Consider the following 19,852-nt stretch of genomic DNA (forward strand, 5'->3'; position numbering starts at 1 on the left):
CGCACGCTTACACACTGGAGTTTGCCGAAGTTGTCAAAACACCGGTGTCAAGTAGCTCAATGTGTATGATATTTTCGTCTGACTTGACGATTATTACACATTGTATTCTACGCTTAGATCCATCGCCATCGATAGATGGAACAACTTCACTTGTGTTCGATGGATACAATGTATTTGTGGTAACGCGTAACTGTCAACACGTGGATTACTAGCGGTGCATGTTTTATAATACACATGATTAAATTCTCAAACAACAAAGACAAGAGGATATGTTTATAGCTGACCTCTGTCAGAGATTCTCATCCCGTCCACCCCAAAGACTCGATCGTAGGACGAACAAAGACACAGAGGCAATGTTTACATTGGACATCCATCTTTTTTAACAAAAATGAAAGCACTATATGTCGCCCTGGTCGGGATATTTTCCCCGTTTCTTTATACAATTGTTAATTTAAAAAATGTTTGTATATATATATATATAACACATGTATATATTGTTTACATTTTTCCAAAATTCTGTGAAAAACTACAATATACACGTAATGTTGCGTCAAAATGTAAACAAAGTAATGTGTTTCTTAAAAAAAGTAGTCCCTTTACGTTGCATAGAACATTTTCATACGCAAATTCAAGGTTCAATTTTACAATGCAGTTATGATTAACAAAATCGGCTAGTATAGTGAACAAGCCTAGCAAGTGTAAATATACAGGTTTATCACCTATATACTATGTGTATAATATATTGTAGTTAGACCTCTTATTTCGGCATCAATCGATGGAATCATAGGTCTCACATTTCCCCAGTAAGCCGCCACGAAATGAAGTTGTCATAAAGATAAATAAGTTTTACAGTAAGCGACGAAACACCGTAGATAAGTTCACATTCATTGTATCATCGAATCAATAATGTAATCATAAACCATTAATAAACTTTTTCGAACATTTCTTTTATTTGATTTTTCAATTTCTGATTTTCATGTTCGTCCCCTGTCTTCCATTGTATCACAATATAGTTCATTTCTGATTTCCATCTTCGCCTCTTCTCTCCATACCACAAGACGTTTCTATTTTGACATCAAGAGTAGAAGAACGGTGGAAGACTTCTTGATGAATGCTTTAGGTTGCTTTTTGTGGTCGTCATAAGCGTCCATTGTGGTAGAGGTATTTGGGGTACTAGTACTGGGGGAACTAGTACTGGGGGTACTGGTAATAGGGGTACTGGTACTGGAGATACTGGTACTGGGGGTACTGGTAATAGGGGTATTGGTACTAGGGGTACTGGTTCTGGGGCTGTTGAAACGGGGGATACTGGTACTGAAGGTACTGGTACTGGGGGTACTGGTAATAGGGGTACTGGTAATAGGAGTACTGGTACTGGGGGTACTGGTAATAGTGGTACTGGTAATAGTGGGTACTGGTAATAGGGGTATTGGTACTGGGGGTACTGGTAATAGGGGTACTAGTAATAGGGGTACTGGTACTAGGGGTACTGGTACTGGGGGTACTGGTACTGGGGGTACTGGTACTGGTAATAGGGGTACTAGTACTGGAGGTACTGGTAATAGGGGTACTGGTACTGGGGGTACTGGTAATAGGGGTACTGGTACTGGAGGTACTGGTAATAGGGGTACTGGTACTGGGGGTACTGGTACTGGGGGTGGGGTACTGGTACTGGGGGTACTGGTAATAGGGGTACTGGTACTGGCGGTACTGGTAATGGTGGTACTGGTACTGGGGGTACTGGTAATAGGGTACTGGTACTGGCGGTACTGGTAATGGGGGAACTGGTACTGGGGGTACTGGTAATGGAGGTACTGGTACTTGGGGGTACTGGTAATGGAGGTACTGGTACTGGGGGTGCTGGTACTGGGGGTACTGGTACTGGGGGGACTAGTACTGGGGGAACTGGTACTGGGGGTACTGGTAATAGGGGTACTGGTACTGGGGGTACTGGTAATAGGGGTACTGGGGGTACTGGGGGTACTGGTACTGGGGGTACTGGTAATAGGGGTACTGGTACTGGGGGTACTAGTACTGGGGGTACTGGTACTAGGGGTACTGGTACTTGGGGTACTGGTACTAGGGGTACTGGTACTGGGGGTACTGGTACTAGGGGTACTGGTACTGGGGGTACTGGTAATAGGGGTACTGGGGGGTACTAGTACTGGGGGTACTGGTAATAGGGGTACTGGTAACTCGGGGTACTGGTACTGCTGGTACTAGGGGCACTGGTAATAGGGGTACTAGTACTGGGGGTGCTGGTACTGGGGGGTACTGGTACTAGGGGGTACTGGTACTGGGTACTGGTACGGGGGTACGGTACTGGTACTGGGGTACTGGTATGGGGGTACTGGTACTGGGGGTACTGGTACTGGGGGTACTGGTACTGGGACTGGTACTGGGGGTGGTACTGGGGGTACTGGTACTGGGGGTACTGGTACTGGGGGTACTGGTACTGGGGTACTGGTACTGGGGTACTGGTACTGGGGGTACTGGTACTGGGGGTACTGGTACTGGGGGTACTGGTAATAGGGGTACTGGTACTAGGGGTACTGGGGGTACTAGTACTGGGGTACTGGTACTGGGGGTACTGGTAATAGGGGTATGGTGGTACTGGTACGGGGTATGGTACTGGGGGTACTGGTACTGTATGTAGGGGTACTGGTACTGGGGGGGTACTAGGGGTACTGGTACTGGGGGTACTGGTAATAGGGGTACTGGTACTGGGGGTACTGGTACTGGGGGTACTGGTACTGGGGGTACTGGTACTGGGGGTACTGGTACTGGGGGTACTGGTACTTGGGGTATTGGTACTGGGGGTACTGGTACTAGGGGTACTGGTACTGGGGGTACTGGTAATAGGGGTACTAGTACTGGGGGTACTGGTAATAGGGGTACTGGTACTCGGGGTACTGGTACTGCTGGTACTAGGGGCACTGGTAATAGGGGTACTAGTACTGGGGGTGCTGGTACTGGGGGTACTGGTACTGGGGGTACTGGTACTGGGGGTACTGGTAATAGGGGTACTGGTATGGGGTACTGGTACTAGGGGTACTGGGTACTGGGGGTACTGGTAATAGGGGTACTGGTACTGGGGGTACTGGTGCTGGGGGTGCTGGTACTGGGGGTACTGGTAATGGGGGAACTGGTAATAGGGGTACTGGTACTGGGGATACTGGTAATAGGGGTACTTGTACTAGGGGTACTGGGGGTATTGGTACTGGGGGTACTAGTACTGGAGGTACTGGTAATAGGGGTACTGGTACTAGGGGTACTGGTACTTGGGATATTGGTACTGGGGGTACTGGTACTAGGGGTACTGGTACTGGGGGTACTGGTAATAGTGGTACTAGTACTGGGGGTACTGGTACTGGGGGGTACTGGTACTGGGGGGTACTGGTACTGGGGGTACTGGTAATAGGGGTGCTGGTACTGGGGGTACTGGTACTGCTGGTACTAGGGGCAGTGGTAATAGGGGTACTAGTACTGGGGGTGCTGGTACTGGGGGTACTGGTGCTGGGGGTACTAGTAATGGGGGTACTGGTACTAGGGGTACTGGTACTGGGAGTACTGGTACTGGGGGGTACTGGTAATAGGGGTACTGGTAATAGGGGTACTGGTAGGGGTATGGTACTTTTGGTACTGGGGTGTACTGGTACTGGGGGTACTGGTAATAGGGGTACTAGTACTGGGGGTACTGGTACTGGGGGTGCTGGTACTGGGGGTGCTGGTAATAGGGGTACTGGTACTCGGGGTACTGGTACTGCTGGTACTAGGGGCACTGGTAATAGGGGTACTAGTACTGGGGGTACTGGTACTGGGGGTACTAGTAATAGGGGTACTGGTACTAGGGGTACTGGTACTGGGGGTACTGGTACTGGGGGTACTGGTAATAGGGGTACTAGTACTGAAGGTACTGGTACTGGGGGTACTAGTACTGGGGGTACTGGTACTGGGGGTACTGGTACTAGGGGTACTGGTACTGGGGGTACTGGTACTGGAAGAAATGGGAACAGCGGTACTGGTACTAGCAGCAAGCCGAGGAGGCGGTATTGGTGTTCGTGGATTGACTGTATCTATGGGCATAGCCATAGCTGCTGATGGCCCTGTAAAGAAATGTAATGATAAAGTGTTGCTATGTTTTAGTTTTGGCATCGTGTTTGCAAACGCAAAGTCAAATTGATTAAAATGATTAGTCTCACGGAGTTTATAGAAAATCTGACAATATACGATTAGATGGCACTTTCTGGTTATATTCATACTCCCTGAACTTCAAATGCATTCTCGCCATCTATCTACATCAACGATTTATTGCGTCCCAGCCTAAATGTACAATCAGCTTTGGTTGAGCGGTCGCCTCCTGTGATGAAGGCTCTAGGTTCTGATCTATGGCCGAGAGACATAATATAGTCTATGAAAATATATGTTCCTTCTTATCGTACAGTATACAGAGAGTAGGACGACTGGTTCGCCCGTTGTCAGTAAAATGCATCCTCGATACTCCAGGTGTTCTGATCACTTACGATCTCTTCACCCCTGGACTATATCATAGTAGAATGGAAGGCAGCTCGATGGAAAACATGTGACCAATTACACGCAAGCAAAGATTTCCTTTGAAGATTACAGAGAGAGCGATGCCTGACATTAAAGCCACACAGTCAACCACAGTGTACTGTTAAACAGTTCTTTTCATGTAATTCAAAAGACTCAATTACCTGTTCTCTTCTGTTTCCTCCAGTTTTACTATGAAATAGTCCAGGGGTGTAGAAAACGTAAGTGATTGGAACCCCTGGAGTATCGAGGATGAGTATATGTGATCGGGTGCGGTGTGTTGCTGCTTGGTATCGTCGGCTGCATGCTTTAGTTATATAAACATAGCACTATGAATTGGGCAAGAGTTCCACTATATAAGACACAACCCGAATATACCACAGTTTCTCAAAAGACGCACCTCGCACTTCACACATGCAACACAGCGCATACAAGGGATGCCTTCCTTACATGACCCTGGCTGTTGATTGGACGTTAATTTAAGAAAACCATCCATGATTACGTTATCGTAACGACAATATAGACGTCGACGATTTTGATACATTAATATCTGATATACATTGCAGAATAGTGTTTAATTTATCAATGTTCAATAATATGTCACTTAATAGCTCTATTTCGGCCTCGTGCAATATAACATTTGTTAACTACCACCTCGGGTTAAATATTATATACTAGAGCACAGTAACCCATGAAATATCTGTATAATAGCCATTATGAAATGGCAAAAGTACTAGAGGAAGGTCGTTGAGTTTTATTTTTTTTTATATATTTCTTGGTATATATATATATACATTTAGCTTTGTTGTGCTCTTTGGGCAAGATGACTTTATATGCAAAAATAATTCTGACAGGTTTTTCAAACTTTTTTTGTCCCTGTAGTGATAATAAGAATATGTATTTTAATCAGATTCATTATACAGATGTATAGGATACATTTCATAACGTTTAAGATGCTCCACCGCTGACAAACGGTATTTTTACTCTATCAAATACGGGAGCAGGCGATTTAGTATTTTTCTTCTGTTACAAAAGTTACTTACTTTACACCTTTACCGCCATTGAAAAGTTTGAGCTTCTCATTTAACTTCAATATAAAAATATCAAAAATAGTTTTTTGCATCCCGAAAAAAATTCCGTGGCACTACATCTGATATGGAATGAAATACTGATTCTGCATGCACCAAAAGCAAAATAATTTATTTTTTTTATGTGTCAATTAGACATACTTTAAATTTCATTGATTGATGAATCGTGAAACTTACAAAGTATGAATGAAAGATTAAACGAATTGTTAGGTTAACAAAACAATGTAACAAATAACGAAATCGATAATATTGTTCAGTCGATTAGTGATGTATTTAAATGTTCTGCATTTTTTGTGAAAAAAAACCTCTTTTATAATAAAAAGGTGAAAAGAGTTGTAATAAGCCAACAGAGAATGTCAAATCAAAGGAGCAGAATTAGATAAAGTCAATGCCAAATATCATAAAGTTAAACACTCTTTTAACAAAAATTATCTGAATAGATCCAGTAAATTATGCCGTAAAAATTTGAATACTAATTACCGGAAATATCATGATAATTTGCTCAAAGATTTGGAAAAAAACGTTAAGAAAGATTCAAAAACATTGTGGAAGGTTTTAGATAAATGTGATTATTTATAAAATAAGGAAAAAGTAGATATCTTATCAATGAACTATACGAGTACTTTAATGAAATGAATGAGTCGGACCACAGTACATAAGGAATTTTTAAAGATACTCCACCGGCGGTAACAAATGATATGTTTTCACTAACAAAAACAGACGATTTAATATTTGTCTTCAGTGACAAAAGTTACTTACTTTACACCATAACCACCATTGAAAAGTTTGAAGTTATTATTTTACTTTAAGTTAAATATATGAAAAATAATTAATTGCATCCCGAAAAAAATCCGTGGCACTATCTCCTATATGGAATGAAGTACTGACTACGCATGCACCAAAGGCAAAATAAATGATTTTATATTGTTTTTGTGTTAATCAGACATATATATACAGAAAAAAATAATCTTCACATTGTCCGGTGTAATAATATAGAAAAAATGCACAAACGACGAAGTCTTCGTTAAGCATTAGCGCTTTCACTTTATCTTCAGATGCTCAACTGTAGTTACATGGTAACAATAACAACAACAATACATGATGACGTCATAGGTTTGTTGACGTCACAATATATAAAGGGGAGGTAAGTCTTAAATTAGACTATTTAGTTTAGGTTTAAATAATTTGATAAAATACTTTTCTTTCTCTTTTCTTTCTAAAGTAGTGTCTGTGTACATTTTGTAAAATGGAAATATTTTAAAGTTCTTTTGTCCACATACATCAAGATGTTCACTTAGTTTGATTTTCCTATATTCAGGAGAATGTATATGTTGTTTGTGAACGCGGACCCTGCCTCTTAATTGGTCTCCTGTATATATATATATACGACCTGAGGGGCGTACCAAGTGGGTTTAGTTTGACTATTTCCATATAAACGACTTCTCTGAAACTATGGGATAAGCATGGGATATCACTTATAATGCAACGGGAGCATCCTTATAGGGTAAAAATTCCAAATTATATAAATGATGGGACTGATACCCCTGGGCCCTGATGAGGGGCGGGTCAAAAGGGTTCATTTTGTCTGTTTCCATATAAAGGACCTCTTCTCTGAAACTAAGCATGGGATATCACTTATAATACAATGACAGCATCCATATTGGATGGGGATTCATTTAATATAAATGATGGGGCTAACAACCCGGGGCCTAATGAGGGGCGGGTCAAAAGTGGTCAATTTCCATATAAACGACACTTCTTCTTTGAAATTAAGCACGTGATAGCACTCATAATGCAATTATATCAGTAAGTCGGATTTATTATGAAAACAAATAAAATATAATTATTTTGAGCATGCAAGACGTTTGTTAGTGATGAACATAATCATGAAAAGCTCTTCTTTATTTGTCAGTATGAACATTACGTCACATATTGTTAAAAACCGCCAAAATAATTATAAATAAGCAATCATGTATAGCATACTACGGTAAATAATTTACAAATGTGAAATTTAACATACGATCAAAAATTTGTTTGGCAGGCATACTAGTCTTACCTTCAATGTCTTCCCCGTTCAGAAGTCCTGTTGACAGAACGATTAATAGCAAAACATCGGATCGAACCATCTTTTTTGTGTGTGACGATGATCGCTTATTCCAACAGTGTTGTTTCTGCTGTATGTATCTACTACTTATATATCATCTGTAAATAAATCAAAACTTTGTTGCATTCGATGTTAATGGGTCTGTCAGTAATTGGTACCGGATGTCATCAGACCTGCCTTTGTGTGGATGATAACATATCATTGCTATATGTGAAATCAGTTTTCATTAAACCATTAGGTTTCAGACTTTATTAGCTCATCTGGCCCGAAGGGCCGGTTAGTTTATATGATTGCGCGGCGTCCGTCCTCCGTCAACATTTTATTTAGATCGATATACTGTTCATATAGTTCTACATGGACTGTAATAACTTTGGCCAAAATTGGGGGAAGGGGAACGTAATTTGTATACATTGTGGCTCTGACCCCCAGGGTATGCACGCATTTTATTTTAATACAGATATTATAACAGACATGTCTAAAAATATTCTCTGATCAAGGCTGGTAACTAGGTCAGGTGACCGACGACATCCCCCTCTGCACTTAAAAACACGTCGATTCCACACAACATGTTACAAACTATACACAACCTTATTTACACAATAGCTTCCATTTAACGTATTACTCATTACCAACACTTAAATACAACGGGGAAAATCCGTGAAAACATCGTTAGTTTTCCAAACTACACGCTACCCGTGTCTAAACTCCCTTTAGCATACTGGATGAAAGGTCATATGGTTACAAAATGAGATGCGGTGATCGTGTCGGTATACTTTTGCGACGGAATCTGTTTGAAATCATCCACAAATGGATCCCGATATAAAAGTACATTCAGTAAGTACATGTATGGTTATCAATGTACTATTTTAAAAGGCACATTTTTCACAGCGAATGTAACAATAGTCATGCGGTGTCTGTCGGGTTTGTTGTCATCCAGGTGGGTGGTACATGTAATACATTTTGTAGGCGTGTTTTCACTATCAACATATTTATTTAGTTATATGTGTATGTTGCGTTGAAAGATATCCTGGCGTAGTGAATGTGCATTTATCAAAGTTCACAGCCTTGCTGATGTATTTTTATAGTTTCTCGCTCATGCATATTATATCGGCCACGAAGCCTGCATGAATTTTTAATTAAATGATTTTCAAATGGGGCTTTTATCGTCTTAATGACGGGACTTTGTACATATATATAGATGTGTAGGATGATTTTGAATGGTAATTTATCGCTCTTTCCAACGGTAATAACCATTTTTATGACGTTGTTCTAGAACTGTGTTTTATAGCCGCTAAAGGTAGGCGGATTAGAAATATGGAGTCAAAGTGTGGCGAAAGTAGGCCTCACCTTTGCGTCGCATGTGTAATGTATGTGTTTCCCCGTACGAGTGTTTTGGTGATCGATGTCGATCAGGTGCTTCATTAAGAACGGTATCAGTAAAGCGTTTTAGTGACTCGTTTTCCTGATTAACAATAGATGGCGTTGTTTCCCTCGCAGAGTATAAATACAGCCGGCACACGAGAGTGATTTCATTCTGGGAACTGGTCGTCCGTTTGGTAAGATCTCTTGCATATAATCTATTGGTTAACGGCACTGAAAGACAGAAGTTGCTGAATAAGCATTGCCTTGATCGGTGTCGTGGCCAGGGACTTCCATTAATATAAGTAGCTATCGTGTTCTGAGCATTGTGGTTCATAGCTATTATATTGTAACCTCAGTAAGTGCGTTGAGGCACATAGGTCGTGAGTTACTCGCAACATCGTCTCACGACTACTGTAGATAGTCGTGAACACTCACGACATAGGTAGGTCGTGAGTAGGACCGTCAACACTGGTGTTAGCGACACGCTTGCAGTCAGCAGACTCCGAGTTGTAGTGACCACATTTTGGGTCGGTGTGTAGTGTTAGTACTGTCCGGTACTCTTAGGGTCGTAGCATCAGTCTCGTTTGTCCCGTATGTGTGTTATAGAGGTCAGCACTAGGTGTGTTGCGCCCTGTGTACCTATAGTGGTTGTATAAGCATACAGGGGTTGTCTCCCTTCACATAGTGTACTTTAGTTCAGAGAGGTACTCTGTCGTATTGTGCTTATTGATAACGTGTATTGTACATAGAACATTGACTAGTGTTGCTGGTTGTAACCTAACTTATCTGTATATATTGGCTGCTGTAGTATAGTTGGTAATTCATAATAGGGACCCAAGCATATCTTGGTAACAACCCCCGCCGGTACGTTACATAAGGCTTTCCACCCTTCTCGTATATACATATAGTACCATGTAGAGTATGATTTTTATCGTTTTTAATCTAGACCTCTCAAACGTCTAAAATGGTCTTAGGGCACTCTGGTGGGTCCATGATTATATAATCTGTAAGTAATTCTCAGATCCCTGTGATTTCTAAATTAAAAGTTGAGACTGCAATGCAAGAAAAAAAAACCACCAACACGTAACATTACACAACTACGTTTTTGTATTCGATCGAAACTGTTCTGTGCGTTTTGTGAAACCTTGCGCCTGTCCTCCAAAATATAAACAGATCTATGTAAATCATCCGATCACATGTCATTAAGCATCCACCTGACGTTCCAACCCCTTATGCTAATAGTATTTTGGACATGGGTAGCTTAGAGTAGTTTGGGTTATTGACAGAAATTGACGATGTTTTCTCGGATTTCTCCAGTTGTGTCTAAGTGTTAGCATTGAATGATACGTTAATGACAGATAAATATTTCCAAAATAGGTTGTCGGTGTGTAGTTTTTAACATGCTATTATCATAATTAAAAGTGCTTTTAGTCGATTGAAGTGAAGTGAGGTTGTTGCCAACCCTGATAACATATTATTACCAAGACATACTGTCAGATTATTTTTTGAGTTTGCAAATACCCGCTACTAGTCATACAGTTTAGCATGGACTGTTACCATTAGTCCAGAAACTTATTTGGGGAAGAGAAACAGTGTTTGTATTAATTTTGGCTCTAACCCCCATTTGCAGGAGTGGCGGGCCCCATAGGGGAAATAGAGGTAAATTCTTCATAGAGTTTTGTATGGATTGTAACCGGCCAGAAACATCATTGGGGGAAAGGGAAAATGGTTGGTATAAATTTTGTTCTAACCCTTCAAGGACATGATGGGTGGGGACCATTAGGATCAATAGAGTTAAATCTTTCATAGAGTACTGTATAGGTTGTAACAGGCCGGACACATCTTTGTGGGAAGGGAAACAGAGTTCGTATCAACTTTGGCTCTGACCCCCGGAGGTAAATTTTTAGATTTTTCAGAAATGAAACAATTATCAGTGGCGTGGGAAGATGAAACGTAATGGGGAGCAAATGTCCTCAATATCGGACTTCTGAAAACAAAGAAGATGTTTAATATACAATTATCGAAATTTGCCAAAATTTCGTAGTTAAATATTAATTACGTCATAAAAAATAATTAGTGGACCAATTTTAAATTTCAAGACATCAAAATCTTTAGTATGATATACTGCATCGATGAAATGCAAAACAATTGGAGAAAAATTGAAAAATAAAAAAAAAATAAAAAACTAGTACAGTAACATTTGGTTAACTTCGTCATCTAGCGAGCATTTTAACGAGACTTATTTTGTGAAAACATGTAATGGAAAAAAAAGATATACATCTCTTTTCCCTACAATTAGATATTTCAAGATTTGAAATTACTTTTATACTTTTTGAGTTGTAGCTGTGTTTGTGTTTTTAGGTTTTACTCATGAAACACCATCAGATACATGGTTTCAACCATACTGAAATAATTTTTATCCTATGTCTTACCGTTTGACTGGTAGAGCGTTCATAGAGGAAGAATAAAACAATTGGTGATAAACCCTAATAAGAAGAATACGAAACTTAACGAAAACAATAGGTCTTTTCATCATTTGGTGAAAACCCTTTTAAAATAATAATTGGAAAGAAATGTATCTCCAGTAGTAACCCCAGAGATATTATGAAGATAAAAACCTGTTTGAAATTATATTCAAAATAAGTAAAGGACGAAAGATAATTACAATTTTATTTTTGACTAATCAGGTGCCTTCAAAATTACTATTGCATAAAGAATTTCAAAACTGCTATCTTATTCGGCATACAAAAAAGCCCGTGTGTACTACTTTTCACATATAACTATAAACATCTAAATTTCAACCATTCTGAGTCACCAATATTGTTACCTTGAAAACCAAGCATTTTGTAGAAGGGTTCCTATGTTATTCAGCATTCTTCTTAATGCCTATATACAAATTTTAATCAAGTCTGAATCTAAATTTCATCCAATTAGAGGCCTTGATTTTTGTTATCGTTTAGTGAAAGCGACACTGCTATTCATCATACTTTATAACCCCTATATACAAATGTTTACCTATTTCTTACTTAATATCTAAATTTCTGTCAATCACAATCCTTCACTTTGTTACCATGGCAACTGATATTTTCGAAAGTGTTACCATTATATTCGGCTATCCAAATTATTACTATCACTAATTTTCACTTCAATTTGACACTGGACCCTTAAAGTGGCAATGTATAGCTAGGTATAGTAACAAAGAAGTTAGCTTCACTCGCTATGTTCCAGACACGCAAAAACTATTTTGCGAAAATTTAATGAATTTTGAAACTAATATACACGCAAACGAAAAATGTCCTGTGAGATTTTGTTATACGGGGTAACATTGTGCATACACCTATTCACAGCGAGTAATGGAAAATTAAAGAGCAATGTGTCTTTTATTACTTTTTTTTTTGCAAAAGTATTATTTGTTTTTGTAAAATGATTACCAAATATAATTATTTCGTTCAAAGGAAGTAGATCAGATATAAAGATATGATCTACACAAATGATTTACGTATAAAACGTAGAATATTTAGCAAATAATGTCCCATTTTGGCATGCTTGTGCAGGTAATTTTAATGAAAATGAACAAAAATATCTGAAGTCTTTAGGTTATTTTCAATATCCTAAAAGCAGTATTATTTTAGAGGACAACATGTAGTACTTTTGATATGCAAAGTTTATTGAAAATGGAGCTTTAAACAGTTTTTATAGGATTTTAAGGTCATCTGAGACGAAGTCTCTAGTGACCTATTCTAATTGCCTTTTGTCCGTCGTCGTGCGTCGTGCGTCCTATGTCTGTAAACAATTTACATTTACGACTTCTCCAAAACTGCTGAAGCAAATTCAATGAAATTTTGCGAAAACTTCCTAATGCATAAGGAAAATCGAAATTGTGAATTATATGGTCCCCAACCCCAGGGGGGGCTGTGGGAGGGGCGAAAAGGGGTAAAATTGACTAAAAATTTTCAAAAAGCTCCTTCTCCACTCACAGTTGTGGTGGAATCAAATACTCTTCCCAGATAGAAAGGTCTCAAGGTCCTTTACAAATACAAATGTAATGTGAATTATATGACCCTGGGGTCTCTCGTTTCCCCATGTGGAGGGGGTTAAGTTTACTAGTGTTTATATAGAAAAACACATTTTTGAGCATTATTTGGTCATTTTTAATAGAAAATGATTAAAATATTGTCAAAATTATCAGTATAAGAATCCTGATAACAAATTTTCCATGACTGACCCCCAGGGGCCTTAGGGGCGGGGTCGAAAGGGGTGAAATAGATTTAAACTTCAACAATCTTCTTCTGAAATTCTGGAAATGGTAGATCAAATATTCTTCATAGATGGAAAGGTCTTGAGGTCCTTTACATTTATTGTGAATTATATGATCTTGGTGTCTCACGTTTTTCCCTGGGGAGGGGATCGAGTTTACAATAGTTTATAAACTGTATAGTGAAACACATTTATGAGCATTTTTTGCTCAATTTTTCATATGAAATGAGTTAGATTTGGTTATAATTATCAAACTGAGATAGCATTTTAATATCTTATCCATATTTGTCCTGGTCGACCCCCAGGGGGCAGAGGGGCAGGGTCGAAAGGGGTCATTAAGGCTAAAACTTCAAAAACCTTTTTTCTAAAATTCTGAAAATGGTAGAATCAAATACTCTTTATAGATGGAAAGGTCTAATGAAAATTGTGAATTATATGACCCTGGGGTGTCACGTTTTCACCTGGGGAGGGGGTCAAGTTTACTTTATTCTATATATGAAGAACACATTTATGAACATTATTTGCTCAGTTTTCATAGGAAATGAGTCAAACTTGATAAGAATTTTAGACTGAAATACAGTATTTTAACATCCATATCAGTTCTCGTTGACCCCCTGGGGGGACCAGAGGGGCGGGGCCAAACAGGGTCAAAATGACTTAAGATTTCAAAAAATCTTCTGAGTTCACAGGTTTGATGGAAGCAAATACTCTTCAGAGATTAAAAAGTCAAATTTATAAAGTCACTGACTGAATTCAAGAGCAAGTATATGAGTGTTTATATGTCTTTGTTTGATTCTAAACGAACTCAGGTGAACGTTAAGACCAATGGGCTCCTTGTTAACCTTAGCCTGAAGACTAGCTGCAATATTGTAGCTCAAAAGACGTTACAGACGGCTTTTTTCTTACCATTAAAACATAGTAGGCTGTGTACGTCTCATCGTTCTACTTGATACCACCTTTTGCAGTGTTAAAGGTCTAGGTTAATCACCATTTTCGTGTGTGTTTAGGTCATCACCTGATCATATTTTAACCAACTAATTTATCCCCAACAATATTTTATCGAATCAAAGATTATAACCTGTGATGCATGACTTGCAGTTTAATCCTAAATAACCGTAGTTGTCGAAGGGCCGTGAAACTGAAACAAACAAAGATATCATGGTGATCTATTGCGATAGTCTTTTGTCCTTTGTCGTGCGTCGTACGTCGTGCGTCGTGCGTCGTACGTTAACATCTCCTTGTGAACCGAGCTTAAAAGAATTTTGTATAGACGTACATTGGAAAGATCTCGGACAATTCGAAAACCAGCATGATTCGACAGTAATTTACGGAATTATTGCTCTTTTCATTAATAATTATTAGACCTTGTGAACACGATAACTTGAGTAAATATGAACCGAGCTTAATGAAATTTTGTATGCAGAATAAACATTAGAAATATCCCAAGCGAGTTCAAAAATCAGCTTGATTCGACAGTAATTTACGGAATCATTGCCCTTTGCACTAATATTATTACTTGACCTTGTGAACGCAATAACTTGGGTAAATATGAACCGAGCTTAATGAAACGTTGTCTGTAGACTAACATTGGAAAGATCTCGTACTAGTTTGAAATATTTTATACCCATTTATAGTGATATTTACAAATGAGTTTGATAAAAAATAATTCTTAACCCATATTGATTAAAAGATAGATCCTTATTATCACTACGTTTGATAAGAGGATCTGACAACATCCCATTAGGGTCGCGTTCATATTGCTGATACTAGAATCTGAACTGGGGACAAAATTGTTTGAAAAAGTTGTCAGAATTATTTTCATGTATATAGTCATCTCGCCTAAAATGTAAATCAATGTAAAAAATCAATCACAAGCTTTTGATTCTTTATTGTACATTTTGTACATATATTTAGTATTTGTCATATGCTTGTATGACTCAATTTTGATCTCTGGAACAAAAGAGAGCGCTCTTCAAAAATAACATAAGATTTAACGCTGCCCAGATTAGGAATCATTTAACAAAAGCCGAACGAGACCACGAACGGACACAAATAGAGGAAGCTATTAAAAGTAACGTTACTAAAGCAACGGATTTTGTAAACAGTATCCGTTTACCGCACTAGAGCTGAGAGGTTATTCGTCTATCCAAATCAAATGAAGAACTTAATAACTGTAAAACAGCTTTCTTTCCCTGCTACATGTACTAAATTTCACGGTTTCCATTTCAAAACAAGTTTGCGGATTTAAAATTTCAATGGAAATTCCAATCAGTATTAATGATGTTGATACGGAAGTTTCGAGATCTCCAGACGACGTTGGTAAAGTACAATAGATAAACTTTCGCGAAATTATCTGAATCGCAAAATTTATGAAAATAATTCGCAAGCAATAGAAAGTTAATTTACAGTAACTGTTAAGTTGATTGTAGTATATCTTAATTGTTTTGTCAAATGTTTAGGTCATTGATCAGTTTCATTATCATATTTACTAAAGATATAGATAAAGATAGTCTAGGGGTTATGAAGAGGACAGGGATATCTCAACACGAGTGAAAGATTCTGGCAGTTCAACCCGAGGCTCGCCGAGGATTGGCGGCCAATATCTTTCACAAGGGTGGAGATTAATAGAATCTTTCACCCCCTTTGGGGTGAGACAGGAGAATTTCAACCCGAGGAGTAAGATTCTTAAGTTGTCAAACACGAAGCTTTGCCGAGTGTTTGATAGCTTAAGAATCTTACTCCGAGGGTTGAGATCTCCTGTCTTACCCCAAAGAGGATGAATGAGTCTTTTACTCTTACCCCGTGCCCCACTTTATGTCTCTAATAAACGTGTCACTTATGCAAGCAAGGATGACGTGAACTCAATGAGTCGCGGTCTTTGAGACCTCATTTCATTGTTGTCGTGACGTTATAATACTATTACCGCGACGTCATGATACTGTTGCCGTGACGTCATACCATTGTTGAGCACTACCGTAGGGTGTGATAGAAAAATCTCACACCGGTGAAACTGTGGATATCCCTGTCTGGGGTAAGAGAATAATTGGATCTTACATGAGTCTGTGAAGTGGACAGGGATATCTCAACCCGAGTGAAAGATTTTAGCCGGTCAACCCGAGGCTTGAGATATCTCTGTCCACTTCACAGACCCATGTAAGATTCTTTTTCTCCCATACTAAGGAGAAAAAATGATGAAATTCAACTTGGTTTCCAGCTTTTTCATCGCGCCATGATCGCAGGAACGTCGTTATGCGTCAAAATTGATGACGTCATCTACAATGCGCGCCGCAGTTACGCCGCATGTATTGATGAAGTCACGTTATTGTCTAGCGCGTGTGAGCTGTCTTACACCTCCCTGTGTAAGATAGAGATATCTTTTCCCTAGCAACCACGGGATATCCCTGTGAAGTATGGGAGAAAGAAAAATCTCACACCGGTAAAACTGTGGATATCCCTGTCGGGGGATGAGAAAGTAAAATCTCACACCGGTAAAACTGTGGATATCCCTGTCTAGGGTAAGTGAAAGAAAATCTCACACCGGTAAAACTGTGGATATTCTTGTCTGGTGAAAGAGAAAGTAAAATCTCACACCGGTAAAACTGTGGATATCCCTGTCTGGGGTAAGAGAAAGAAAAATCTCACACCGGTAAAACTGTGGATATCCTTGTCTGAGGTAAGAGAAAGAAAATTCTCACACCGGTAAAACTGTGGATATCCTTGTCTGAGGTAAGAGAAAGAAAAATCTCACACCGGTAAAACTGTGGATATCCTTGTCTGGGTAAGAGAAAGAAAAATCTCACACCGTAAAACTGTGGATATCCTGTCTGGGTAAGAGAAAGAAAAATCTCACACCGGTAAAACTGTGGATATCCTTGTCGAGGTAAGAGAAAGAAAATCTCACACCGGTAAAACTGTGGATATCCTTGTCTGAGGTAAGAGAAAGAAAAATCTCACACCAGTAAAACTGTGGATATCCCTGTCTTGGGTAAGAGAAAGAAAAATCTCACACCGGTAAAGCTGTGGATATCCTTGTCAGAGGTAAGAAAAAGAAAATGCTCACACCGGTAAAACTGTGGATATCCCTCTCTGGGGTAAGAGAAAGAAAAATCTCACACCGGTAAAACTGGATATCCTTGTCTGAGGTAAGAGAAAGAAAAATCTCACACCGGTAAAACTGTGGATATCCTTGTCTGAGGTAAGAGAAAGAAAAATCTCACACCGGTAAAACTGTGGATATCCCTGTCTGGGGTAAGAGAAAGAAAAATCTTACACCGGTAAAACTATGGATATCCTTGTCAGTGGTAAGAGAAAGAAAAATCTCACACCGGTAAAACTATGGATATCCTTGTCAGTGGTAAGAGAAAGAAAAATCTCAAACCGGTAAAACTGTGGATATCCTTGTCTGAGGTAAGAGAAAGAAAAATCTCACACCGGTAAAACTTTGGATATCCTTGTCTGAGGTAAGAGAAAGAAAAATCTCACACCGGTAAAACTGTGGATGTTCCTGTCAGGGGCAAGAGAAAGTCTTATCTCTTCCCTAGCAAATGCTGGATAACCCTGTCAAGTATGGGAAAACAAGTAATTAATTCCTTTGATGGATATCAACAGAATCGTACAACGTTACACTGTGATGGACTGTGTGGCTTTGAAGTTGGGCCCTCTCTCTGTAGTCTTTAAAAGAAGTCTTTGCAGGTCTGTACAGATTGTTTTTACTGAAATGCCCTCACTTTTACAATGAAATAATCCAGGGGTGTATATAAGGCAGTAAAAGTAACCCCAGGTTTTACGAGAATGCTATTGACCGGTTATAACAATATCATTTTTGACAACTACTGCATGATAAGGTATTTATTCTTAGAAATATCAAAGTTCCGACCTCATTTGATCGTATTCATCAAGAAACAATGTATAACGTATATGTATACAAAATAGTTTGAATTGAATACCTTATCATGCAGTACATTATTTTTTTTACGAGAAGGAAAACTGAGCGCATCATAATAATTTATTTTGGGGCCGCGGTGGCCGAGTGGGTAAGATGTACCGACATATTACCACATGCCCTCCACCTCTGGGTCGCGCGTTCGAGTCCCATGTGGGGCAGTTGCCAGGTACTGACCGATGATCGGTGGTTTTTCTCCGGGTACTGCGGCTTCCTCCACCAACAAACCTGGCACATCCTTACATGACCCTGGCTGTTAATGGGACGTTAAACTAATCAAACCAAACCAAAACTTCATTTAAAAAAATCGTCAAACAATATATTAATGCTGTATTTTATTCGTTAAGATGCAATAAGTTTACCCAAACATAACATTTATCCAATATATTGAAATAAAACAGTATGTATATGAATGTATCCACTTCGGTAATAAAGAAAATGTGTTGTTTTATTCTTAGAATTTGATCCTCTTCGAGATAGCATATCCTTACATTCTTCTGGTCAGATGATTTGTAAATTTTACATAGATAACTGCAGAATTATCCTTTTGCAAATTAAAATGTTTTTGGAGAATGAAAACTTCTTTTTGCAGATTTGAAAAGTTTACGATCTGGCCACTTTTCTGAGTACTTTATAAATGAAATTGCTCACGGCGTAGAAAATATCGCTCATATAGCTTTCATTAAAGATGCTCCACCCTCGACAGAGCATAAATGATATTCATCAATTGAACAATAATTGGTGTTAAATCGTATATATATATATGTCCAATTAACACAAAAAATAATACAAAATAATTTATTTTGCCTTTGGTGCATGAATAATCAGTTCTTCATTCCATATAGGATATAGTGCCACGGAATTTTTTCGGGATGCAATTAATTATTTTTTTTATATATTTTCAACTTGAAGTAAAATTAAAAGCTCAAAGTTTTCAATGTCGGTAATGGTGTAAATTAAGTAACTTTTGTGACTGAAGAAAAATACTAAATCGTCTGCTCCTGTTTTATTAGTGAAAAGATACCATTTGTCATCGGTGGAGCATATTTAAATCTTTGCGAACAAATCCACGCACCAACATTTCAACAGGGTTGTTTCTATTGTTAGCGTGCGGATAAGTAGATTTAGAAGATTTACAGTACGAAAAATATTATTGCTCCAACAATTTGAAAGCTGAAAAAGTGAAAATATCTGCGTTTACATGTATTCATGAATCAAATTTTCGAGACCATGTTATTAGCCCCGCGAAACTTCGAAAAAAGCAATTGTGCTCATCAGAAACCGGCATTTAAGCCTTATCAGTAAGTTTTACTGCCATATCCCATCTCAGTTTGTATTAATACTAATTACTTAAAACAACTTTCCTTCGCGGATATAAAAATTGGCGATTTCCTTTTCAAACATTTGCGAAGATTAACATTCGCATATTTTAAAATGGAATAGAAATTCATATGAATATGTAAGTGATAAGGTATTTATTTGCGAATGTAAAATTTCGCGAATTTACTTGGATCGTCACAATCAATATCTACCGATAAGGGCGGATAA

The 19,852-nt window shown here is 38.7% G+C and overlaps 1 protein-coding gene across 1 annotated transcript; it reads right to left on the minus strand.

The window, feature by feature from the left end:
• Positions 1–1,064: 1,064 nt before the first annotated feature.
• On the minus strand, positions 1,065–7,852 carry LOC138305644 (uncharacterized). The gene is made up of 5 exons (XM_069245939.1): positions 7,696–7,852; positions 3,690–4,106; positions 3,282–3,586; positions 2,166–3,130; positions 1,065–2,133 (listed from the first exon to the last, which is right to left on the minus strand). Exons 1-5 carry the CDS (start codon positions 7,763–7,765, stop codon positions 1,065–1,067), a joined length of 2,826 nt encoding a protein of 941 aa, XP_069102040.1. The 5' UTR covers positions 7,766–7,852.
• Positions 7,853–19,852: the final 12,000 nt, after the last annotated feature.

The sequence above is a fragment of the Argopecten irradians genome, chromosome 13, assembly GCF_041381155.1.
Source record: "Argopecten irradians isolate NY chromosome 13, Ai_NY, whole genome shotgun sequence".
In the NCBI taxonomy this organism is placed as follows: domain Eukaryota; kingdom Metazoa; phylum Mollusca; class Bivalvia; order Pectinida; family Pectinidae; genus Argopecten; species Argopecten irradians.